This window comes from Pygocentrus nattereri, chromosome 9 (assembly GCF_015220715.1).
Source record: "Pygocentrus nattereri isolate fPygNat1 chromosome 9, fPygNat1.pri, whole genome shotgun sequence".
Taxonomy (NCBI): Eukaryota; Metazoa; Chordata; class Actinopteri; order Characiformes; family Serrasalmidae; genus Pygocentrus; species Pygocentrus nattereri.
This window is the reverse complement of record NC_051219.1, coordinates 24,134,974-24,161,905: the sequence shown is the minus strand read 5'-3', so window position 1 is coordinate 24,161,905 and position 26,932 is coordinate 24,134,974. Positions and strand designations below refer to the sequence as shown.

Here is a 26,932-nt window from a genome sequence, read left to right as displayed (position 1 = left end):
TCATGTACATATTGATGAATAAGTGCTGTAGTGTTTAGGGGATTAAGTTACTGCTGAATAGTCTCCTAGACAAATTCCTTCAGTAAACTGCACATAGTTGTTGTTCACAGGCAGATGCACATTTCGCAAAGCTATATGTAAGTAGGATTAGCACTGAAACTATAGAGCTCTGACTTAGAGAAGTGCAAACCAAACAAAGGCAAGTGCACTCAGTTGACATGCAGTGACAGCGTCAGACAAAAAAAAACACAAAAAACCAACATCCTTCATGATCAGGGCGTGTACAGTTCAACTTGAACACAGAACCCATAACTACAAGTTAAACACATCTACTGATGAGGTTTTTCTTTATTTTTACTGCTTTTTTGTTGTTTTAGAGTAACATTGAGAACAACTAAACTATGTATTAAAAAACTGATTTATTTGGTTTTAAACATTGAAACAGCTAAATTCTACATTCTAATGCATCATCAGCAAAAAAAATATAGTGCTTTTAAATAATTCAAAATGTCTTCATAAATAAATGTCTAGAGAAAATTACAGAATCAGAATTGTTCACAGAGGTGGTGATAAGAACCAGACATTCAGACATTCCCTCTAACTCAAAGTTATTACATGAAATGGTTATGAATACACTGCCTGATGTCTGAGACATTGTTTTATGATAGTTTTGATATTTTGATCTTAAATCCATTCATGGTAGAGGGATACATAATATGCAGGGCATTGTATAATGGTTCCCAAAGAAACTATCATACTATACTACTACTGAACTATTATACTATACTACTACTGAACTATTATACTATACTACTACTGAAACTATTTTCCCACCATCAACATTCCACATACTAGCCAGAAGACACAGAAGACAAAGAAGAATGTGTAGGTTCACTGGTGGTTTTGGATAGTAAATAAAATGTCTGTATTTGTGTTGTAGTCATGGAGACCCCAGGTTCCTATGAACACCACTGTAAATGTGCCAGTGAACGATTTCACACCAAACATTCTTAATCACTCTGTTTATAGCTCACACACCCCATTATGAAAAGCAGTGGAATTCCTATTTAAGCTGAGCCATGTGTAAGTTAGGTTCTCTATCAGTACAAACATGAATCAAAACAATAAATAGGTAAATAGACAGATAAAATAATTTTGCATCAGATTTGATACCCTTTTGTTCTGTTTTTCTTAGTTATGTTCAGTGGTGGACAGTAACTAAGTAAATGTAATTCGTTACTGTACTTAAGCAGTTTTTTGTGTATCTGTACTGTCCTGAAGTTTTTCCATTTTGGGTGACTTTTTACTTTCACTCCACTACATTTCAAAGTCAAATATCTGACTTTTTACTCCACTTCGTTGTGAGAAATCTTTCCTTCCTTCATATTATGCTTCCTATAAAAGCATAATATGTCAAAATGAAAGAAGCACAAAGGAAGAACACCAATCAGGGCACAGCGGCACTTTGTTTTGAGCTTGTTTTGACCTGTTGTACATACAGACCCAGTGCAAGCACACGGTTCAACGTCAGCACAGCAGCGTAAAACTTTGGGAATTCTGAAACGTTGCTTGTTTGAAAAAAGTTATTTCAGAACCATTCAGTTCTACCTAATTGTTTGCCTTCAGTGTTTTGTGCTTATGATAATTTTAATAGACATCAGCATCAGACTAATTAATGACATTCTATTAAAAGACTTCCCAAAGGTTTCCCAAGAGTGACACTGGAGTATTTTCCCCTAAAATGAATTAATGAAGCAAGGGTCTTCTTACAAAAATGATAATAGGACATTAGAGCCATAATTAATCTTTTAGTACTGTTAAATATTATTTTACTTTATTTGTATATCTCTCATGGGGGCTGTGGAGAGCAGTCCCTTTTGTATGTAATGACCTCCAATGGTTAACCTATTTTACATCTGGTTATCTATAGCTCCCCAATCTAGCATTGCCATTTGTTGAAGGGATTTTTCGAAGACATCCTGGCTTTTAGATGGGGGAGACTGTAAATTCCTAGGTGGGCTTCAACACCTCTATTTTAATTACAAAGATAAAGGCAGCCACTCATCAAGTAGGGGGGTTTCTGGGTTGTTTAGACAAACAGACAGCTAGAGGGTGTGGGTTACCTGGGTGACTATAAGTTCATGGTTTTTATAAGTTTAGCCAGACCTGCTTGGTTGGGAAGACACACATTCATTTAACTTCTTTTTCCTCAAGTCTCCACTCCTGTTTTCTTCAAGAAACAAATGCTTGCCAGCAGAAGTCAACAGTACTTTTATTTTCGATACTTAAGTAAATTTGAAGGCAAATACTTTTGCACTTTTACTCAAGTGGAGGTCTAAAGGGAGGAACTACTTTTACTGGAGTAATATTTTACCTTGAGTATTTCTACTTTAACTCAAGTACATCACTTGTCTACTTCGTCCACCACTGGTTGTTTATTTGTTTGATCATTGCTTTATTTTACCCCCACCTTGATCCTTTTGCCTCGTGACAGCAAGTGTAGAACAAGCAAAATAATATAAAATGAAAAATGGCTGACTATTATTTACAGATCATAACGTTCATAAAAGAAACAAATTGTTTCTCTGGAAAGACAAACAAGTTCAGAGCTGCGCTCTATTTCAGTGGGTGAAAACCAGCTGTTCACTTCACCTCATGCCAATCTCATGCTCACAAGTAAAGAGTTGAAGAACTGTATCAGCAAGAGATCCACACTCAAAAATGGCTTCACTCATCAGTACAACCTTGTTTGTAGTGTCCAGAGAGAAGTCCAGAAAATGACTACTCAATGCCAACGCGTGTTTTTCTTAGTTAAACACACCTGATTCAGCTTGTCAGCTCACTACAGCAGGTACGCAGCTGAAGGAGTGATTTCTCTACTTCCTCATTTTGGACAAACTTTATGAACATGAGCTGAGCAGATTGTTGATATGTGGTGAGGTAAGTGACTGTGTTACGCTGAAAGTCATGTCAAATTTACATGATTGATAAAAATAATGTTAAAAGAAAGAATATACATACATATAGATATGGTTTATTATAGATTTATTGAATGCTGTTCAGCCCTACCTAGCTCTATGTGTTTAAGTAATTGCACCCTTAGCTACTAAATCAATCGGTTAACCAAATTCACTCAGTTTCACTGCCACACCCAGCATTGATCACTGCTAGACCTGCTTTGTCTAAACATCACTTAAATAGAACCTGTCTGGCAATGTGAAGCAGCTGAAAGGTCTCAAAAAGCAGCACAAGATGCCACGTCCTACAGAGATTCTAACACAGATGCAAAACAAAGTCATTGAAATCTACCAGGAACCTTCCCAGGAGTGGCTGGCCTGCCAGTATTTTTCCTTAAAAAAATCTGTATCTTTTACATGTAAACAGGCTGTTTTTGTTATTGTGCCTTTAAGATTGATATATGTAAATATGTTCTGTTTTATTGGTGCCTTGTATTGTCCCACAATCAAAAAGAAGTTTGGGCTAAAACAGTGCTTATAACTTTATTGTGAATGGGCGGGGCTAAAGTATGCAGTATGCTTAATGATCGGGCTAAACTGTTGAATAGGTGGATATATGTAATTGTGTTGGTTCTTGTGACATCACAAAAACACTGAAATCAAATCATGTACAAACTACGTCAAACTCTTCTATCTAAAAAAAAAAATCAGGAGACATGATATGGGCCCTTTAAACAGTGAATGACCATTACAGGTTTTCAAAATACATATGAATAAAACAAAATCATATTAAATACTTCCTGCATCACCATATTCCAAAGTCCTTCATGGGCCTTCTTGATATTCATAGCTAACTCAACATCTACAGCAGCTCCAATTAGCAGTCTAGCTGGTACAAGATTTGGCATGCAGGTTGTCGTTTACACCTTTAAGAGGAGTGTTATTTCACTATTTGCGATTGGTGGATAAACTATGGGCAGTGTTCCAGTGTTACTAAGTTAGACTTCCATGGAACTTGCCATTAAAATAATTATCTAGAACTTAAAAAAAACTATAAAAGAAAGTGTCACCAAATGTTAAACAATCTAACCCCAAATGTAATTAATCAGTCAGAACATATTTAACACCTGAAGTCATCATCCACAGACTGCAGTGGTGAGCAGAACGTTTTGTCAATGTTTTCTCATGTTTTGCTGTCAATTACAGCAGGTAATACACTAGATATAGATTCTTTTGGGAGCTATTGATGCCAAACCTCTCGTTCTTATATGTCAGATGAAGCCAGTATTATACAACACAAATAAAAGAGTGTAGAGCATCCTCCTTTACACCTGAAATAAACAATCCACACAATCATTCATTCATTTTATATTAACACTGTCACCATGCTAACATTTGCGCCTTGTCTTTGGTCACATACCAATATGAGGAGTGGACTAACGTTTCTTTCAAAATGTAAACGCAGCAAAAGCCTGCGGTGCCACTTTGCAGTACCAACACCATGTATTAATGGCCAATGGCACACCTACAAAAAATAACTGCCTAATTATTACAAAAGGTGGTTCTTCAAGGGTTCCTTAGTAAAGACAATGGTTTTATATCATTAGAACCCAGAACACCGTAAGAAGCTTTTGCATGCTTAACATGGTAAGATGATTCTTCAGATTGATGGACAATGTGTTGTATATTTTTATATATAGAAGCTTTTTGAAAATGGTTCTCTATAGCACCAAAAAGGGTTCTGCTGCTTTTGTGACGAAGTCAAGTTTGTGATAATAGAAGAACCATTTATTGGTGCTAAAGAGAAGCATATACGACACGTTCCCCATCGATCTGATGGACCAATATCTCAATGCAAAGAACCATGTAATCATACAGCTGGTTCTTTGAGTATCAATGGCTCTTTATGGAATCATTGTCTTCACTAAAGAGCTCTTGAAAAATCCTTTTCACAAGGATCTTTGTCACCAAACATATGTCGGCTGTATGACAACCGTCAAGGATATTAGCCCCCTTATTCTTCCTCCACCTCTTCCTCTTCATACTCCTCCATGGCTGAGGTTGTGGAATTCAACAGGAAATTGTCCACCTGGACTTCCTCCTCATCTGATTGGATGATTGGAGTGTCCCTGCCTCCGTCACTGTCGCCTTTGCTGGACAATGAGGAGGTGGACAAGGTTCTGGACTTGGCTTGCTTTTGCTTCTGTCTGAAAACCATCTCACCATCATCATCACCTTCTTCCAACTCTTCATTGTCTTCCTCTGAAAAAAAGAGTCAGAAGCCTCCTGATAATCTGTTTACTTTTGAATGATGATGAATAAGAATCCAGACTGATATTTTTTTATATTGAAGACATTCTATCATAAAAAAGTCAAATCTGTAAATTGTTTCTAAGACAAATATAAATAGTGTTGCTAATGCATAGTAATGTATGAACCTCTTGGTCTGTATGAACTAATGCATGCTAATGTATGAACCTCTTGGTCTGTATGAACTAATGCATGCTAATGTATGAACCTTATATGCAGCCACCAAAAAAAGACTTTGTCTGGATGGCAGCATATGTTGTCAAAACATGTATATGTCATTCAGCATTAATGGTGCCTTCACAGATGTGAACATCACCCATGCCATGTGCACTAATGCCCCCCCTATACCATCATGAATACTGGCTTTTAAACTATGTACTGATAACAAGCAGAGTGGTCTTTAGCCCGGAGGACACAGTGTCCATGATTTCCAAAAAGAAATCACCCTCAGTCCATTTTCAGTGAGTTCAGGCCCAGAGAAGGTGGTGGTGTTTCTGGATCCTGTTTATATATGATTTCTTCTTTGTATTTAAAGTATTAACTTGCATTTGTGGACGCAGCGACAAACTGTTATCACAGACAGGGGTTTTCAGAACTGTTTCTGAGAGTGCTGTGATGTGCACTACAGAATTATGTTTTTTTCATTGCATTGCAGCCTGAGAGCCCAAAAATCATGTCCAGCAAGTACTGATTTTTGGCTTTGTCCCTTGAATACAGTGATTTATTTGGATCCTTTAATCTTTTAATGTTATTACGTTATGATGAAAAGCAAAAGTTATTTGCCATTTTACATTATGAAACATTATCCTTGAATTGCTGCGCTATTTGATCATGCATTCTTTCACAGAGTGGTGAACCCCTCCTTATCTTTACTTCTGAAAGACTCAGCCTCTCTGGGATGCTCTTTTTATACCCAATCACATTACTGACCTGCTGCCAATTAAGTGTTTTTTTTAAGCATTACACAACTTACCAGCATTTTGTTGCCCATGTCTCAGCTTTTTTGGAACGCGCTGTTAGCATCAAATTCAAAATATACACATTTTTTCCAAAGAACAATAAAATTTCCCAATTTCACCATGATACGTTGTCTTTTTCAATGAAATCTATGGTTTACATGATTTGCACATCATTCAATTTTGTTTGTATTTACATTTTGCACAGCATGCCAACTTTTGGAAATGGGGTTGTTCATTTTGACTATGTAATTTTGCAGAAATATGGAAATTCTGGTGGAATTTCTCTTAGAGGGTGACTTTGTTTTCAGGCAATTGCATTTGGATGAAAAAAGCATTTAAAAATAGAGCTTTCACATCATTTACTATCCACTACAATAAAATCCAGATAGACACTCAGTCCCTTTGCAAGAGTAACTTTAGCCAGAACACTTTCCCTACGTATCTTTGTTTAGATGGTTTTTCTGTTTTATTATTTCAACATGATATTGTCAAAACAGGTTACGTAATCATTTTCCAACGTCCAAATCACATCATGGGAATATAACATTTAGACTTGTACTTTCAGTTCTGTGAAGTGTTGAGTTCCCTGGAACTACTTTTTTTTTGTGACATGGTGATGAAATCTCTTTGAGGTTAAGCTACAGTTTACTCTTCACTACACTCTAAAAAACTCTTGAAGGGTTCGTTAGTGAAGACAATGGTTCTATAAAGAACTGTAATCACAAAAAGCACATTTCCAGGCTTAAATGATTCTCATGGTGAAATATTTCTGCATACTGATGGAGATTAAAATAAACCTGCAGTTTAAACCCAACTCAATAATTCATCTGTTTCTGAGGTTTAACTGAGGTTCACTGTGAACTTGATATGGTTTTAAGGCAAGATGATTGTAATCGAAGCACAATTTTTTTAGTATTTTATTAAAGCTGCCAAACAATTAAAATAGTGAATCATAATTAGCTGTATTGTGTGTAGTTGCAATTAATAGCATTTGTCTTGTTTGACCCAGCAGAAGTTTTTCCATTAACCATCAGAATTGTCATGTGGTGTTCCCCTCCTCTATGGAGACTCAACCTAGACCCTCTCTGGCTCTCAGTCATGGCTAAAACAGCACTGAACCACTGCTAAGCTAATGACAGAGAAATCGATCCAAGTAAACCCATCAAGTCTGAATAAGAAGAAACAAAGAACTACCAAAAAACGTAAACACAGAGCTAAAGAGCTGAAGCTAACAAACAATGCAAAACAAACAAATACCACAACAAGACCTGAAAAAAGACAAGGCAACACAGGCTACTTCTACTGGGGAACTAACTCAGCACAAGTGATAATGATTGGGAGGGCAGAGTAAAGAAAAAGAGTTCTTTAGTAAAGAAAACGGTTCTATATAAGCACACAAACACTCTCAGAACCCTCTGCATGATTAAAAGATTCTTTGCAGGGTGAAAATTCAGATTGATTGAGGATGTGCTGTAGATGAAATGGGTTCTATATAGCACCAAAAACTGTTCTTCTGTCAAGCCTCTAACAATAGAACCATTCTTGGTGCTATATAGAACTCTTTTCAAGAAGATTCTATATAGAGCTATCTAAAGCACATTCTTCATCAATCTGAAGAACAATTTCACCACGCAAAGAACCATTTAATCATGCAAAGGGTTCTTTTAGTGTTCATGGTTCTATATAGAAGAACCTTTTTGGTGCTATATAGAACTCTTTTCAAAGGTTCTATACAGATCGATATAAAACACAACAAAAACGTTAAAACCACTTCTTTGTTTCTATACTTATTGTCCTCTTTATCAGCTCCACTGAACATATAGGTGCACTTTGGAATTCTCCAATTACAGACTGTAGTTACATTACATTACATTACATTTAGCAGACGCTTTTATCCAAAGCGACTTACAAATAATGTGGTACATAGAACAAACATAGTCAGGCCTTAAAGGAGGCCAAGGGGTGATAGCGGGGTAGAGAAGGGAAGGAGGGCAAGAAGGAGATGAGGTTGGTAGTGGCTAGATTTGCAAGAGGCGATTAGAGCAAGTGCTCCCTGAAGAGCTCTGTCTTCAGGAGTTTCTTAAAAATAGCGAGGGACGCCCCTGCTCTGACAGCGGAAGGTAGCTTGTTCCACCATTGGGGAATCAAGTATGAGAACAGTCTCGATTGCTTTGTGTGAATGTTTGGCAAAGCTAAGCGACGTTCATTAGAGGATCGAGCGGCCGGGCGGTGCTGTAAGCCTTTAGGAGCCAGTGCAGGTAGGAAGGAGCCTGCTCTGTTAACACCTTGTAGGCAATTGTAAGAGTTTTAAATTTGATACGAGCAGCAACCGGTAACCAGTGGAGCTCAATGAGCAGTGGGGTGACATGCGCCCGTTTTGGTTGGTTAAAGACCAGACGCGCTGCAGCATTCTGAACCATCTTCAGTGGTTTTACAACACAGGCCGGGAGGCCCGTCAGTATGGCATTGCAGTAGTCGAGGCGTGAGATGACCACTGCTTGTACCAAGAGTTGGGTGGCTTGTTGTGTTAGAAATGGCCGTATCTGTCTGATGTTGTACAGCGCAAAGCAGCAGGACCGAGCCACCGAGGCAACATGGTGCGTAAAGGAGAGTTGCTCATCTACCATAACCCCCAGGTTCCTAGCAACCTTTGTCGGGGAGAGTGAGAGTGAGTCGATGGTTATGGTGAAGTTGTGTTGAATGGATTGTTTAGCTGGTATAACCAGAAGTTCAGACTTGGACAGGTTTAGTTGAAGGTGGTGTTCCTTCATCCATGCGGATATGTCCGAGAGGCAATGCGATATCCGCACAGAGATCGACGGGTCATCAGACGGGAATGACAGATAGAGCTGGGTGTCGTCAGCATAGCAATGGTACGAGAAGCCATGTGAGCGGATAACCCGGCCTAGAGAGGTGGTGTAAATAGAAAAGAGAAGGGGTCCCAGTACCGATCCCTGGGGAACCCCAGTGGATAGCGAGTGGGCTGAGGAGAGCTCTCCATGCCACGATACCTTGAATGAGCGCCCAGTGAGGTACGATCTGAACCATAGTAGCGCATTGTCTGAGATACCCATGTTTGATAGAGTAGACAGGAGAAATTCATGATTGACTGTGTCAAAAGCGGCTGAGAGGTCCAGCAGAATGAGTACTGAGGACTGTCCTGCAGCTCTGGCAGTTTTTAGTGCCTCAATCACAGATAAAAGAGCCGTTTCAGTGGAGTAAAACCTGATTGATTTGGGTCCAGGAGGTCATTCTGGGAGAGGAAACCAGAGACCTGACCGTGCTCTTTCTATAGTTTTGGAAAGAAAGGGTAGTAGTGAGACTGGTCTGTAGTTATCAACCTGGGCAGGGTTGCAGGAAGGCTTTTTAAGCAATGGTGTGACTTGGGCTTGTTTAAAGATAGTTGGAAACACACCAGTAGTTATGGAGGCATTGATGGTGTGTGTGATAGCTGGGATGATAGCAGATGCAATGGTTTGTAGTAGGTTGGTAGGAATCGGATCAAGTGGACATGTAGTAGGACGGCTACATGTTACAAGAGTCAGTGCCTCGCTCTCAGTGAGAGGAGTAAACGAGGAGAAGATGGCACCTTTGGTCGAGGGATACAGAGGAGCAGAGCATGTGGTAGGACCGCTACACGTTGCATCAGTGAACTGGCTGCTTATGGCCGCCACTTTCCCAGTGAAAAAAGAGGCAAGGGCTTCAGCTGTAAGGCAGGTAGCCGGAGGTGGCAGTGGAGGATTGAGCAACGTATTAAACGTTGCAAATAGTTTCCGGGAGTCAGTGAGAGAGTTGATTTTGCTGTGATAGAATTCAGCTTTTGCAGTAGTGAGGCAGGTTGAGAACGAAGCCAGGAGCAGTTGGTAGTTCTGTAGGTCTGCATGTATACGTTTTTCCCGCCATTTTCTTTCAGCAGCCCTGAGCCTGGAGCGCAGTTCCCTGACTGTATCAATTTTAAGCCATGGCTGTGGTTTATTTGACCGCATGACTCTAGTAGTTAGGGGACAGAGGTCGTCCAGACATGAGCTTAGCGTTGAGCAGAGTGCATCAGTGGCATCATTTACATTGAGTGATGAAAAAGAGCCTGGTGGAGGCATATTATCAGTGACCAGTGAGGAGTACTGGTCGGCCGAGAGGTCACTAAGATTGCGGCGGAATGAGACCATAGTTGGAGCAGCTTTTGGTTTAGTTCATCTGTTTCTATGTATACTTTGTTACCCTGTTCTTCAATGGTCAGAACCCTATACAGAGCAGGTATTACTTGGGTGGTGGTGGCACTGCAGTGATACTGGTGTGGTGGTGGTGTATTAGTGTGTGTTACGCTGGTGCGAGTGTCCTGTGGGCAGTGTCCTGTGACCGCTGATGAGAACTAGAGGACGACCAACACAAACTGTGCAGCAGCAGATGAGCTGTTGTCTCTGACTTTATATCTACAATCTGGGCCAACAAGGTAGGAGTGTCTGATAGAGAGGACAGTGAGTGAACACAGTGTTTAAAAACTCCAGCAGTACTGCTGTGTCTGATCCTCTCGTACCAGCACAACACACACTAACACGCCACCACGTCAATGTCACTGGAGTGGGATTACTACTATTTATAGCAGCTGTACCTACTCTTGAAAGCTGGAAAATGGAAAAAATGTCATTAAAATCCATAACACTGAAAGTATAGCCCCAAACACAGTTGTTTAATTATTAACAGTGTTGTGTCTGTTATGTTTGTATTTAATATAGATGCATCAATAAATTGAGCTGCTTTCACAATAACTTATTCAAGTTATCAAGCATATCCAGTAATTGTGTTTATAAACATTATGATTTGTCATAGACAATATACACTCACCAGCCACTTTATTAGGTGTTCTGTTGCTTGTTAACAAAAATAGCTGATCAGCCAATCGCATGGCCGCAAAGCAATGCATTTAGGCATGTAGAAGTGGTCAATACAACTTGCTGAAGTGCAGAGCTTCAGAATGGGGAAGAAAGGTGATTTAAGTGACTCTGAACGCTGCATGGTTGTTGGTGCCAGACGGGCTGTTGTTGATGAGTATTTCAGAAACTGCTGATCTACTGGGATTTTCATGCATAACCATCTCTAGGGTTTACAGAGAATGGTCCAAAAAGAGAAAATATCCAGTGAGCGGTCAGTTGTGTGGACAAAAATGCTTTGTTGATGTAAGAGGTCAGAGGAGAATGGGCAGACTGGTTCGAGATGATAGAAAGGCAACAGTAACTCAAATAAATAAACAAAATCTCTGAGGAATGTTTCCAACACCTCGTTTAAAGTAAGCCATGAATAATTAAGCCAGTTCTGAAGGCAAAAAGGGGGTCCAATCCTTTACTAGCAACATGTACCTAATAAAGTGGCCGGTGAGTGTATATATAATATATATTTAAGAAATGACTGACTCTTAAATGTAAGTGTTATTATCAGAGGTACCGATACTTTAAGGTTAACCTGCCCATACATACTAGACAGCCAATTAAACTTGGTCTCCAATTATAGTCTAGCTAAACCAAAGGTACTAGACCTATAATGAGCCATAATTAACATATCATATAATGCATGTTCAAAGGCTTTTTTCTTTCTTTCTCCAGCTTGTAAAACACTTAATGATGAGCTGTCATTATATGAGTACAAGAGTTTCAGTAATAATTTATAACCCTTTGGCACTCCTTTACGCATAAGAAATATGAGTCACTCTGACATGGCCAGTTGTGCTTTGTGTGAGACAGTTTCACAAGTTTGGATGTGCCCGACTGAACATGCTGAATGTTTTTCATAACTGTAAATACATTCTGATCTAAAAGTTAACTGTGACTTTTCTTTTAGAAATCACTATCACACACAGAATCATACACAACCACAGACTCCAACCTCTCCGTAAAGAATGTAAATATAATTTTAAGTACTACAATAATTCTACGCTGTAAAATATTTAACACTACAATTAAACGGTCAAAAATAAAGCAATAATTTTATAGAGCCACATGGTGTAAACAGCATTTAGGAATAAATAGTGTATATAATGTATAGTGACTCGAGCACTTTTTCAATAAAGTAATGAAAAATACTCTTAAAAAGATGGTTCTTCAAGGGTTCTTTAGTAAAATTGATGGTTCTACTTATGTCCAGGAGTTCTACATTGAACAATATGTATACTTGCACGTTTCTTTACATGGTGAATTGGTTCTTCAGACTGATGGAGACTGTGTTGTATACAGTTCTGTATAGAAACTTCTGGTTTTATATTGCACCAAAAAGAGCTCTGCTATAGTTACAGCATTTGTAACATGTTGCAGGCATCAAATTCAAAATGAGTGAATATTTGCAAAAAACAATAAAGTTTATCCATTTGAACATTAAATATCTTGTCTTTGTAGTGTGTTCAATTGAATATAGGTTGAAAAGTATTTGCAAATCATCATATTCTGTTTATTTATGTTTTACACAAATGTCCCAACTTCATTGGAATTTGGGTTGTAGAACCATTGTCTTTACTGTACGCTATCAAGCTTGTAATAACACAAGAACCCTTTTTGGTATTGCTATAAAGAACCATATGCATCAGTCTCAAGAACCATTTCACAATGCAAAGTACTATTTCACCATACAAAATGTTCTAGATGGAACTCATAGTTCTAAATAGATTGTTGCCTTTACTAAATAACCTTTGAAGAACTATCCTTTTCAAAAGTGTATGTGATGAATACAGCATAGTTTGGGATGGTATAGTGAACCATGTAGTGAACTGAGTGTGGTTTCACACTAACCCTGTAGAGGAGTTCTGAGAACACTATTATCATTGCCAGAGTTTAGGAAGACATCCAGAGCCTCATGGTCAGAGACCTCCATAAGGTCCATCTGCTCCAGGATGTCCACGTTAACCTCCAGTGATGAGATGCTGTCCATGGGAGCTATAAAAGAAAAGCAGGTTTAATCCAAAACAATGAGAGCTGGTCATTTACCATTTATTACAAGAAAAATTACATATAAAAAACTGAAAAAAAGAGACTATTTTAATGTGGAAATTTCATAATAATGGAAATCCTGGGTAAAAGTGTACATTTGGAACTAATTGATATAAAAATTTCAATCACTGATACTAATTTCAAGAAGGTCAAAATTCAAAAATATTAAAAAATAAATTGAATTATATAGCAATAACTTTACATTGATCCTGGATAAATGTATTATCATCTTCATGATGATCCTAGATAAGTTAACTAAAGTTGTTCCAAGACCATAATTTTCATATAAATCCTGGATAGATTAATTCATTCTGATTCAGGATCACCATCTTCATGTGGATCCTGGCTAGATTTACTAAAGTTGAATCATAACCATCATCTTAATGTTAATCCTGGATAGGTTTACTAAAGTTAATTCAAGACCATTATCTTCATGTTGATCCTGGATAGGTTTACTAAAGTGAATTCAGGACCATTATCTTCATGTTGATCCTGAATAGATTTACTAATGTTGACTTAAGACCATCATCTTCATGTTAATCCTAGATAAATTAATTCAAGTTGAATCGGACAATCATTTTCATGTTGATCCTGGATAGATTACACTAAAGTTGTTCCAAGACCATCATTTTTATGTTGATCCTGGAGTTTTTCACACACACACACACACACACACACACACACACACACACACACACACACACACACACACACACACACACACACAGACACACACACACACACACACACACACACATTTTGTAAGCCGCTTCTCCCTCAGGGTCCCTTTTTTTTCTATCTTTTTATCTTTTACATTAACAAGTCTTCAGGGGTAATTCTAATCCAGCACTTAACTGCAAGGAATTACATTCACCATATTGATGCTGACAAATCTATGAAACCTTAATTTCAGCTGATTTTAACAGCAAAATGACACCTGTGTGTATTTGTGTGTTGAACAGGTCACGAATGACCTAATGAACAAATAAATAAAGCAAAATCAAGGATTCTGTAATTGCCACTGACGTTTCCTGCTGTTGATATGAAGAAGATTAGCAGACAAGTAGATGTCCACATCATGCTGGAGAACTTCCTCAAAAAATCGCTGTCTCTCTCTCAGCTTCATTGAGGCTGCCTCCACATCAAAACCTCTCTGAGAATGATCTGGCCCAGCTGGAGGTCAAAATCAGAAGGCGAGAAAGAAAGAGAAAGAAAGATCCAAATCATTAATACAATCAGTGCATAAAGGAATAACTGACTATATATATATATATATACATATATATATATATATATATATATATATATATATATATATATATACACATACATATATATTGATGAAGTGTCCAGTATGTATAGATAGTGATCCCTTGGCTACAGTAATCTGAGAGTGGCTGATAAAAGATATGAAGGTACAGATAGGTGGATCTTCAAAATATACAAAATTTTACTTTGTGCAGAGGAACAGTCAGATGAGGTCATAGCTTCTGTTTGAAAAATCCTCAAGGGAAAATGAGCAAGGGAAATCTATGCTACTGAAAACTGAGATATGTCACTCTAGCTTTCTTCTGATGGTTACTAAACACAAAAGTACTGTAACTAACCAAAAATCTGAAGTTGCTCGTGTAACTCTGGGACCCTCGTAACCTCAGGGGGAATTAAGGATGATTTGCCAAGAGGAATAGGCTTTGAGGAATGTCTTTGAAACAAATATACAGGATTTAAGCTTAAGTCATTAAATATATGTTGTTCTTGAACTTAATCAGGTGCATCTAATCTTGTTAACTGTGTGTTTGTGTACTACAGAAAATAGAAGGATTAGTTTTAGAAGTAAAATCACACTAAGCTTTGTTTATGTTGCTGTAGCTGTACTGAAACTGCTCCCTCAAGCATTATGATTCATCAGAGACGCTGTAACCTGTCAGAATAGATATACACGAGTAACTAGACTTCTGCCAACATGCAAATACTGCTTATACTGGCACACATACAACAACAAACATTTTTTTTCAAAGTCATTGGCATGTTTGTGATTTGCTCCGACACACACACACGCGCACACATGCACACCCTTATCTGTCATCTTCAAAGTTGGTGAAGGGTTGTTTCTTAGTGAGTCATTCTCAGTGTCATGGGTCAGAGAACTCTACTATGCTGGTTGCCACATCCACAGAGTTGTGTTTGAAGTAAAACTGTAAGTGGGCAGTGCAGTAAATCCAGCATTAGAGATCCTAATCAGCCTCATTTCACCATCAGCTTCACTGCAGAACTATGGCTGCACTGATAGCATCGGTGACATCAGGCCGAACTAGTGTCGCAGGTACTTGTTCTGCCGTTAGGCCGATGCTGCAGTATGATGATATGAAGTGAGCGGGGTGGATTTAGTGATTCTGTAGCTCTGAGCAAATACAGGAATGGCACCCCCTAGATGCACAATTTTAAGTTAGCTGAGTTCTAAGTTGGCTGCAACCATCTACACTACACACTTAAAAATGATGGCTCTTCAAGGGTTCTTTAAAAAATGCTGTATATAAACTATTTGGACATGGTGAAATGGACCAGCAGATTGATGGAGAATGTGTTGCATAGGGTTCTATATAGCACCAAAAAGGGCTTTGCCATTGTTACAAGCTTGTCGCATACTTTCAACACATTAATCGCTTACATTTTTTTTGGCAATATACACTATTACAAAGGTGGTTCTTCAAGGGTTCTTTAGTAAAGAAAATGGTTCTATAAAGAAGCATGAACACTCAATGAACCCTTTGCGTGATTAAAGGTTTTTTTATATGATGAAATTGGAGAGTTTTTTGTAAATGGTTCTATGTAGCACAAAAAGATCTTCTATTACAAGCTTAATCATCACAATAGAAGAACCCTTTTTGGTGCTATATGGAATGCTTTTCAAAATTATTTTATATGAAATCATTTGTAGTACATTTTCCATTAATCTGAGGAACCCTTTCATTAACTGTGTGAAAGGTTCTTTGAGTGTGGAGGATGTATCATGCTTCTCTATCTGTCAGTCTGATGGATGAGTCTGGGTTTGGTGAATGCTAGGAGAGCATTACCTGCCTGACTGTGTCGTGCCAATTTTAAAGTTTGGTAGAGGAGGAACAATGCTATGGGGTTGTTTTTCAGAGGTTGGCCTAGACCACTTAATTCCAGCGAAGGGACATATTAATGCTTCAGAAGATCAAGACATTTTAGACAATTTTATGCTAACAGCTTTGAGGGAACAGTTTGTGGATAAACCTTTTCTGTTCCAGGATGACTGAGCCCCAGTGCATGAAGCAAGGTACATAAAGGCATGATGTAGCAGAACATCAAACACCTTGATGAACTAGAATGGGGATTTTGAGCCAGGCCCTCTCATCCAACATCAGTGACTAACCTCACAAATGCTTTTCCTACAGACAAACCCAAAAATCTTGTAGAAACATTCCCAGAAGAGTGGAACCTCTTATAGCTGCAAAGGGGGACCAGCTCCATATTAATGCCTAAGGATTTAGAATGGGATTCATAAAAGCTCCTGTAGGTGTCCCAAACCTTATCTCCATGATGTGGATTATTTCTTTATTGCATTTCCAGTACTAGTCTCTTTAGACTGTTGTGTCATCATGTAAAAAAGGGGGAAATTGTTTATATTGTTTTATTGCATTATAGCCATGACCAGATGGTGTTACTGTATTGAAATTTCTGAAAATAATCACAAGCAGATCAGCTCAGATCTCTTGAATAATACACTTTTAAAAAAGAAATAATGTTCATTCATATTAAGACATGAACCTGTTCAGGATGTATCCTGCCTTCTGCCCAATGACAGGTGGGATAGACTCCAGCACCCTTCTGGAACCCAGGAGGATAAGCCGTTTAGATGATGATTAAGGCATGAATGGACAGAAGACTCTAACATAGGTCTTTAGCTTTTTCTCAGATGAGAGAGGGAGAGAGAGAGAGAGAGAGAGAGAGAGAGGGGGTTGATAAATTAAGGTAAAAACTTGTTGCTCATAAGGTCCATGCATGTGTACATACATTAGCCTGGCCAGCATTCAGTTCATGTTACTGCTCAATTTGGTAGATAAACATTCCATGTTTTCTTTTTTCTGGCCATGGATACCTTTTTATTTTGATGCAATTACTCTTTAACAGTTGCAAATATTTTTTTTGCTAAAAATAAAATAATGCAGTAAAGTAAAGATCTGCTGATCGTTCTAACACAGTTTTAAAAATAAACACTGGAGTTAATGTAGAACTGTTAATTCAACATTTAACCCTGAAAGTTGGTGCGCAGACTGCGGCAAATGACAAAGAGAAAGATTTAAGATGAACATTGATCATTTAGACAAGTGGACTTTTTTGCATTTATAATCACTATAGCTGGTTTCCTGATATGTTTAGTGTGTTTGATATGTTTGTCAGTGAGAAACTGATAAACAGTAAAAAGCCACAACTCTGAAATCAGTTCCTCATTCACCAGCTTCTTGTTCGAATTTTCCTATTCCACCTTAAATGGTGCAGCAGTTACATTCTGGGGTCTCAGACACTATTTAAGGTGAAAGGGTAAAATTCAAACAAGAAGCTAGACAAGAGACATTTTACAAGAAACTATTCTACTTTTGTGGGAAAATTTCCTGCCAGAGATGTGAGAAAAGCAACTATAACTGATCTTAAGCTTAAAGCAGAGAAAAGTAAGTTGGCATTTTTGTTTAGATTTTTAAAATCTATATCAGTATATAAGCACATATTAAGAGATATTTTCAGCCAAGATCGTAAAATGTTTTTTCAATAAGATGGACGCTAGTTTGATTGTTTTTTGTTGAGAAGAAAAAAATGGCTCTTCTTAATATTTGCTGACCTCTGGACTAGACTTTATATCATCGCTCTTCTCTTGATGATACATTTGGAATTGAATAGAGGGTTGTTTCTGAGCACAAAATATTTGTCATGTGGTTTTTTTGTGTGTGTGTATTTTTGGAGGGATTTTTTTCATTGCTAAATTAGCTTCATAGATACAACCATTTCCACACATCAAACATGCCTTAAGTGATTGATTTAATTTTGGATAAGAAGGTAAACTAAGTAAATAAAACTGTTTTGGGATTTTCTGATCCCGAATGCACACCGTTGGCAACAATAGGCAAAAAGACAGCTGAAGACTGCACTCAAACTCTCCACCAGTGACCAGCTGAAGTCTGCCTGAGTGACACTGAGGGGTTTTATTGGTCTAAGGTTAGGCTACATGCTGATTTCTGACAGATTTGTTTAACTTCTTCTCTTGGAGGTGTTTGACAATGATGCATTCACATGGATTATGTAACTCTCAGTGCCCAGAGCTTTTATCTGTACCGTGTCAGTAAGCTCACAGAATAACTAAAGCTCACACTGTAACACTTGCTCATAAAGAAAGACTAGTGACTGTGTAATTGTTCAAACTCATTCAGCAGCTGCCCTTTCAGTGACCCCTTTAACTCCAAAGAGAAAGATTTAGTTTCTGCCAAAGGAGTCCAAGGAGACAGTAAGAATGTATTACTGAGATGTATGGTCCAGTTCTAATAAGCAAACCACATTTCAATACAGACACTGAATTTGAATGTTGATAACATTCCTGATTTCACATGAATTGAACATTTAAAACCAAGATTGCTGATCCAATATTTTGATGACAATTTGACATGGACACTGATCTGATATTTATCAATATATAGGTCAACTATATTCATGCCTTAGATACTCGACTCAGACCTCCAACTCAGAGACTCGAGTAGGACACACAGTCTCAACTCACACGTCAGACACTCGAGACTAACATTTCAGAGACTCAAGACTCGACTCAGGCTGACACCTCAAAGACTTGACTAGGACAAACACACCTCAGGGACTTGGATTCTAACTCACCCTTCAGAAACTCATGAATTGACTCAGACTCACACTCGTACCCCAAAGACTCATGATTTGACTCAGACTCACCCCTCAGAGACGTATGACTTGACTCAGACTTGCACCTCAGAGACTCGACTCAGACTCAGGCCTGCACTGCAGAGACTCATGAATTGACTCAGACTGATGTTAATGTAAGTTTTTTGGAGCACTTCTAGTGGTCCATTTATCATAAAATGTTTACAGAAGTTAAAGTGCAGCTGGCAATTTCAAATTTAAAGTAATTTAAAATTACTTAAAGTTCTTATTTTCTAACATTTTATTATTTGTATTTGATTATATCTTCAGCTATTCTGAGCCTAAACATATACAACATACACTATACAGACAGCTGTACTTGAAAATATATTTGTAAGTATATCTACATAATTAATAATTAATTAATACATTAGCATTAACATTAACCCTAACTGGAGCAGGGTGTGAGTGTATTTATGTATATGTGAGTATGTTTATGTATGTATGAGAGTGAGGTTACAGCAGTAAAAATCTGTTATGTAACTTACGCCTTTATTCCTCAACTGTAGTTGGTGAAATTCTCAGCTCTCAGGTTTACAGTTTAAGTAAACGCACATATAGAATGTGTGAATTGAAACCCTACAACCATTATGGCATTAAAGCTAAAGCAGTCCCACACTGTGAGAAAGGCTTATAGTTCTGCAGCTGGAGTTACTGACTCAGAGCCATCACCCCCACAGGACAGGATTAGCATGACTGACACACAAAAAAGTAAGAATGCATGTGCCGTGCCAACTAATATGCCTGACTGCTCTTCAAATTCTCTCTACTGCACTAAATAAACAAACAGCAAGCATACTGTACAATATAAGCTATCAATATATGAAGATACAGCATACTAAGCTAAATTCATCTGATTTGTCCAGACTTCTTATATAGCTTATCTTGTGAGGTTGGATGAACTATACAGGAAGCCGGAAAATCCCATTCAACCTAATGAGAAACTGTAGAACAGACTCAGTTTATATCAAAATACCTACATTTAGAGCCAGTTATTCATTCAACCTATTATATATTAGTATATATCAAGTGTAGTTTATTTTATCACTGTGTAATAAAGCTAAAGTTAGCATGGTAGCTAATATATAACTGTATTTTATTGTGTTTTCCACCATAGCACCAATTAGCTATTTGTTAAAAAAATTGCTCAAAACCTGAGTTATCCATTTATCTCCAAATCATTCATGTCTTAAATCTTAAATCTTTCTCTTTGCCTTTTCATTAGCCACTAGCTAGGCAAGATTGTTGTCTGTGTTGCTATAATGACCGGTAGTCTGTGAGCATTTAGCATTAAAGGGTAAATTAGCAATTACACATTAACTACAGTTTTTGTTAAAACTTTGTAAGAATGATCGGCAGAGCTTTATTTTACTGTAAAGGAGGATTATTTTATTATTTAACTACAAATCTAATTCAGCTGTGGAGCCACAACAGGGCAGGAAAAGAACTGCATGCAGCTCCGGAGCCATATATTGCTCTGGACCCCTGCTCTATACCCTAAGTGTTGAACACAAGGCCTGCAGACCATGTCAAGCCCATGACACAGTGTTATTTTACAGAGCCCCGGAAGGGACTGAGGTTAAAAAAAGAATTAATTCGAGTGAACGTTTTGCAGTTCATACGTATGTTTTCTTTTATTCGTGGTCACGATTTCTTAAATCGTTTCCTCTGTTTCTTTTGAACGTGTGCATGTTTTCTTTACTTTCGAGGGTATGTTTTTGTTTATTTGTGATTTTCTAATTTGTTCTCTCATTTTCTTTTAATTGTTGTCATGTTTAATTTTTACCAGAACGCACATTGTTTATTTTTTTTATATGTGCGCAAAATCCATGTGCTTTTGTTTTGTTTTGGTCTTGTACATGTGCTTTCTTAGTTTTGATTCTTCCCTGTCCTGCCCCCTTGTTTCTTGACTCTGCCCTTGATTGTTCTCACCTGTGTTGTCCACCCGTGTATTGTTAACCCTCGTTGTTTCCCTGCATTTAAGCGCTGCATTTTCCCCTGTGAGTTTGCTGGTCTTTGTATTGTTTGAATTGTTAAATCCTGTGGTGTTTTGTTTATTTTGTTTATCCGTTGTGTGTTTCTAGTCTGTGTTTCTTTTGTCATGTCTGTTCCCCATTCAATCTGTGTTGGCTCTCTGACCCTGGGCCATTTTGACCCTGATTATGGATTTGCCTTAATAAATCTTAATAAATCGCGCTTCTCTTCGCATATGCATCCGCCTCATCATCGCCCCACATTATTACACTGATTTGGGGGGGTGAGTAAACTACAGCTCCTACAGAATGTGTTTCCAGCATGACTGGTCCGTCCTTAGTGATTTCTTGAGTGTCCATTGGTCAGTTTCATATAAAATGTAGCATTATGATTAGATATACAGTGATGGTTGAGATGTGATAGTCTTACTGCCTCAGGGAAAAATCTGCTTACATTAATACCGATTTTTGTATAGAATCAAATAAAGCTTCAGGTTTTGTTCATCAAGTATGAATATTATGAACAAAAACACTCAATTCTGTGGCCACTAGCATAAATGCTGACGGCATTCATTTCTTACAGCTTGTAGCTTATATTAGACTCTTAACAATAATACTAAGAATAGAAATCAACGCATCAACATACCATCTTAGTTTACAGTTTGCTTAAGTTAGTTTGCTTAAGCAAGCAGCATAGCAGTAACATGACAGCAAAACACTTTTGCAGCGATACTGAAACCAACTACATGCTTGATGTGAATGAAGGATTTAAATATTCTATATCTTGTAAATGATACATGTTCATGTTTTCAGGTAAAATGGCTCGATGTTAAGAAAAAAAGGCACTCAGACATTCTGAAAGAAAAAAAAAAAATGTCCTCACAGTGATTTTAGCCATGAGACTAATAACAATCATTGTCACGTTCTGCAAAGCTTTGGTCAGTTTTCACATTTATTCATATCCCCTCCCTTCTGTGTCTTTAGAGAGAAAAATGTAAGAGACAAACTGATACATGCTGATACTTATATTCCCACTGTTTCTGTAATTCTCTCTAACGCCCGAGGTCATTCTCTTGTTCTCAGTTTGAGAAATGCAAATTTTTGACACACGCTTGGATTCTAAAAACATAAAATATTAGGCAATTAATAACTTGCAAATCCACACACATCCCTCATGTAATCTTCTCTCTTTGCTCTTTGTTGTAGAACTACATGAGCTCTGTGGAGCAGAATGAAGAAAATATAAGTGCAATCTGCAGACGGGATGATGCGTCTACTGTTTTCCATCATTCTCAAGTTAAACTTTCACAGATCTACATTTGATGAGCAATAAAGCTTAATAAAGCTAGTGTTTGTTTTTTTCCAGTGTTCTGGTTAAGTAAATCACTCAACATTAGAATTTACTCACTGACGCTGAAAGCTGCTTTCAGTTAATCAGATTTAAGTTTTTCTATATGTGACTGCACTGCATTTATTAGCCTCGTGAACTGAATACTGAGCCAGACTAGTGAAGTGCCGCTGTTTCAGCTCAGGCTCTTAACCTCAAGTCTAACCTTATCATCCTATTACGTCTGCCTTTCCTGGAAACTTTAAGCTGACCACAACAGGCCGTACAGGCTCAGTGCTGATTATATGAATGGAAATGTGTGATTGTGTGAAACTGGTTAGTGAAATTATGAATATAAGTGATCAGTCTGGAATACTATTGCAGGATTAATTTTAATATTCTATTAACTTTTATTACGTTTTATTTTGCCCCATCCCAACTTTTTTTTAATTCAAATGTGTTTATATTTACTAAAACAATCAATTTGATCCTGCCAAAACATTAAAAATTATTCTGTGAAATTTACAGTAAAAACTGGAGGCTGTGGTTTCCAGAGATATACAGTGTAAAGAACAGTATTGTTGTACACTATATAGCAGTATTTTAAACAGTATTGCTGTACATTATATAACAGTATTCTTCTATAAATGCAGCCACTTTGCTGTAAAATACTGGGTGCTGTGATTGACAGAAATATACCATTTTAGCTAAACAAAGCTGAAATGGACTTACTTCAACAAATGGTCATTTTGATTTAGCAATGATTTAGTGTTGTTTAATAAATCTCTCTGTAGAGACATTATTATATAGTATGGACATTATTATTTAGTATGGTATATAGTTTTGTTTTTTTATGAAAATTTAACTCATATATAATATTGAACAGTTTGACGGTAAAGGTTTATTTAACAAACAACACTGTTTCCTCATAACTTTTTAGGGTAGATGGTGTTTTACATAGAAACATTTGTATAGTTTACCAATTGTTATTGTAGAAATCACAGGATTGGTTTGTATCACTATGTATGGTGTTGTGATGTTCCAAAACCTGTACTGACAAGGATAAAGTGAGACACCTCTCTGAGGTGACATAAAATTATATGTGTTTCCAAGGTTAGTAACTGTCCGCAATGCATTAGCGGAACTTGTTTTAACCAGTGTTTACACACATCCATTTCTTGTAAAAAGAGCCTAATCTTTTCTCCAGTAAGACGATCATTACAGTGATCAAGGTCTAAACAGTCCAGGGTCAAAGAGCCAACATGGAGAGATCAAAGGACAGACATAATGAAAAGGAACACAAGCTAAACACAATAACAGAGACAAAAAAATTTAATGGAAGCTAACAGATACAATACTACACAAAGACCAGCACCTAACTAGGGAAAACGTAGGGCTTAAATACAAGAATAACAGGGGTTAACAAGACACAGGTGAGTACAATCAAGGGGGCAGAACAGGGGAGAATCAAAACAAGAAAGTACATGGACAAGACCAGAATTAAACGATATCACATGGAGGTCTGGGAGGGGCCAACTGTGACAGACAGAGGTGGCAGGTGTTAATATGCGTGTATAAGTTGTTAAGTGGTTTCATTACTGTGTCAACAACATAGAGATTTACAGCAGTTGGAGCCTCACAGCAGAAACAGGTTAGAAGGAAATCAGGCAAGTTGAGGCAAATCCAACAATCTTACACTGGAATCACTGTGTGATACGAACTAGGAAACTGGATACTTTGGATTTTGAGTAGTAATTCAGTGGAAATCAACCCCCCCCCCCTTTCCCCTTCCCTTTCCCATAAATGCAGAGGTTAAGCCAGGACAGGTTTGGTGTCTATAATTTGCATCTGTAGTTTAAGCCCTGGAGCTCTGGGGCTAATGTGAAGCTTTTATATCCGAATCCAACAATTCATATTATAAGATCATATCACATCAATGGACAAAGAGACAAAATCCAGCCTGTCACTGCATGAAAACTGACAATTCAATGAAATCATTGACCTGCACCATTCCCATGAAATTTCAGGGTCCAGTACATGTATGGGCATCTCTGTGTCTTGTCTGTGCAGCTCTGAACACTCCAGGACATTCACTTTTAATTATGCATGAAGAAGGTTGCTGGACATTCCTGAAGTTTTTCTTGACAAAAAACTGTGTACAAATACGAAATTGATGAAGGTGATGTGAATGTTCTCTCTCTCTCTCTCTCTCTCTCTCTCTCTCTCTCTCTCTCTGTCTCTTTCTCTCTCTCCTCTCTCCCTCTCTCTCTCCCTCTCTCCCTTTCTCTCTCTATCTGTCTCTCTCTCTCTCTCTCTCTCTCTATCTGTCTCTGTCCCTCTCTCTCTCTCTGTCTCTCTCCCTTTCTCTCTCTATCTGTCTCTCTCTCTCCCTCTCTCTCTCTCTCTCTCTCTCTCTGTCTCTGTCCCTCTCTCTCTCTCTCTCTCTCTCTCTCTCTCTATCTGTCTCTCTCTCCCTCTCTCTCTCTCCCTCTCTCTCTCTCCCTCTCTCTCTCTCTCTTTCTCTCTCTCTCTATCTGTCTCTCTCTCCCTCTCTCTCTCTTTCTCTCTCTCTCTCCCTCCCTCTCTCTCTCTCTCTCTCTCTCTCTCTCTCTCTCTGTCTCTCTTTGGTGATGTACACAGGTGATTAGTCTGATGATGTAATGCTCTCCTCTCCAGTCTTATCTCATGTTGTTCTTCACAGCTCTGTGTAAACTAACAGGGTCATCTCTTTTCCATCAGCTACCAACTCAAACAGAACAACATCCAGAACTCAAGCTCTACTCTTCTGGAAAGGCTTCTAGATGTTGGAACATTGTTGTGAGCATTTGATTGAGCATTAGTGAGGTCAGGTACTGATGTTGGATGGTCAGTTCTGGATCACTCCAACTCATCTCAAAGGTACTTTTAAAAGATGTTTCTTCAAGGGTTATTTAGTAAAGATAACGACTGTGCATGGATCCAAAAAAGGTTCTGCTTTTATTGCGGTAATGTCAAGCTTGTAACATAGCAGAGCCTCTTTTGGTGCTACATAGAACCATATACAACACATTCTTTATCAATCTGAAGAACAACTTCACTATGCAAAGAACCATTTAAGCATGTAAATGGTTCTTTGAGTGTTCATGGTTCTATATAGAACCAATGTCTGTACCAAAGGACACTTGAAAAAAGCGTATTTTTAAGAGTACAGAGCCATTTCATGCTTCAGTGGTTCCAGTGATGGTGAAATGGTTTTTCAAATTGATGGAAATTGTGTTTTAAATGGTTCTATACAGAACCGTTTTGAAAATGGTTTGAAAAAGGGTTTTAATATTGTTGCAGGCTTAACATCATCACAATAGGAAAAATATTTTTCCTACATAGAACCATAAACAACACATTCTCCAGTCTGAAGAACATTTTTACCATTTAAGCATGCAAATGCTTCGTTGATTGTTCCTGGTTCGTTGATTGTTCCTGGTTCATGACCTATGAAAATGAACATCCAGATCAATTCCAGTTTAATAAATCATAAACATCAAAATATGTTTTAGCAACATTAATAAAGACAGAAAACGCAGAGTTGGACTGAGGGAGCTTAAAACAGGTTATAACCAGAAAAAAGGGCTAAAATACTCACATGAGAGACATTTGCTGTGGTTTGTTGCTCCTGAAGATGACATGTTGCCTTGTGGGAAGAGCTGGTGATGATGTGTTTACAAGTCAAGCTCCTTCTGCAGAGCTCATTCTGCAGAGGCGCTGGTCTTCTTTCACCTCCAGTTAATCCCCACAGTGTTGATGCTCAGAGGTTTAACAGTGACCAAAGCAGATTTTCTCTTTACCTCATTCTTTTGCTCTTTTCAATCTTCTTTCATCTGAACGCGTCTAAAACATCCACTGTCCTTTGCTGTTGATCTCTCTATCTCTCTCTGTCTCTCCCTGTCCACTGGATGTGGGTTAAAGAGTGCTGGCCTGTACCAAGTAATCAGTTTTAGGGGGTAAAGCTGACTAAAGCCAGAGTTGTTACATAATCTGAAAGGAAAACCAAGAGGGAAGAAACCTAAACATTTTCTCTGCAACAACAAACCAAAAATACTGTACTGTAAACGTATTCCAGAAAAAAACATGATGTATCTTTGTTTTAGTATGTGATACATATTAAATATAGTATATAGCCTGTGTAATATATGCAACATACTACCATTTTAAGTCTAAATATAGTCTATGTCTATACTACTGTTTTATGTCTACTATCTATGTAAAGTTATGCACTACCATAGCAAATATAAACCCTATATTATATTTGTAATATTTTACCAGAGTATGTAATACTGATGTAATACATGTAGCTATTATTGTGTCTTTAATACCTCATTGTTATTGTCATTGTAATAATATAGTAAAGTGTATTTAAAACCTGTGTCATATAACTAATATTATTTGGCATATGTCAGAAAAAAGGTCAATAAAATAAAACAGTATATCCAAAATACAG

At 37.8% G+C, this 26,932-nt stretch overlaps 1 protein-coding gene across 1 annotated transcript; it reads right to left on the bottom strand.

The window, feature by feature from the left end:
* Positions 1–3,028: 3,028 nt before the first annotated feature.
* Positions 3,029–26,387, bottom strand: LOC108438061 (dysbindin-like). The gene is made up of 5 exons (XM_017715582.2): positions 26,078–26,387; positions 25,864–25,926; positions 14,224–14,370; positions 13,000–13,143; positions 3,029–5,219 (listed from the first exon to the last, which is right to left on the bottom strand). The coding sequence occupies exons 1-5, from the start codon at positions 26,118–26,120 to the stop codon at positions 4,972–4,974; spliced, it is 645 nt and encodes a 214-aa protein (XP_017571071.1). The 5' UTR covers positions 26,121–26,387; the 3' UTR covers positions 3,029–4,971.
* Positions 26,388–26,932: the final 545 nt, after the last annotated feature.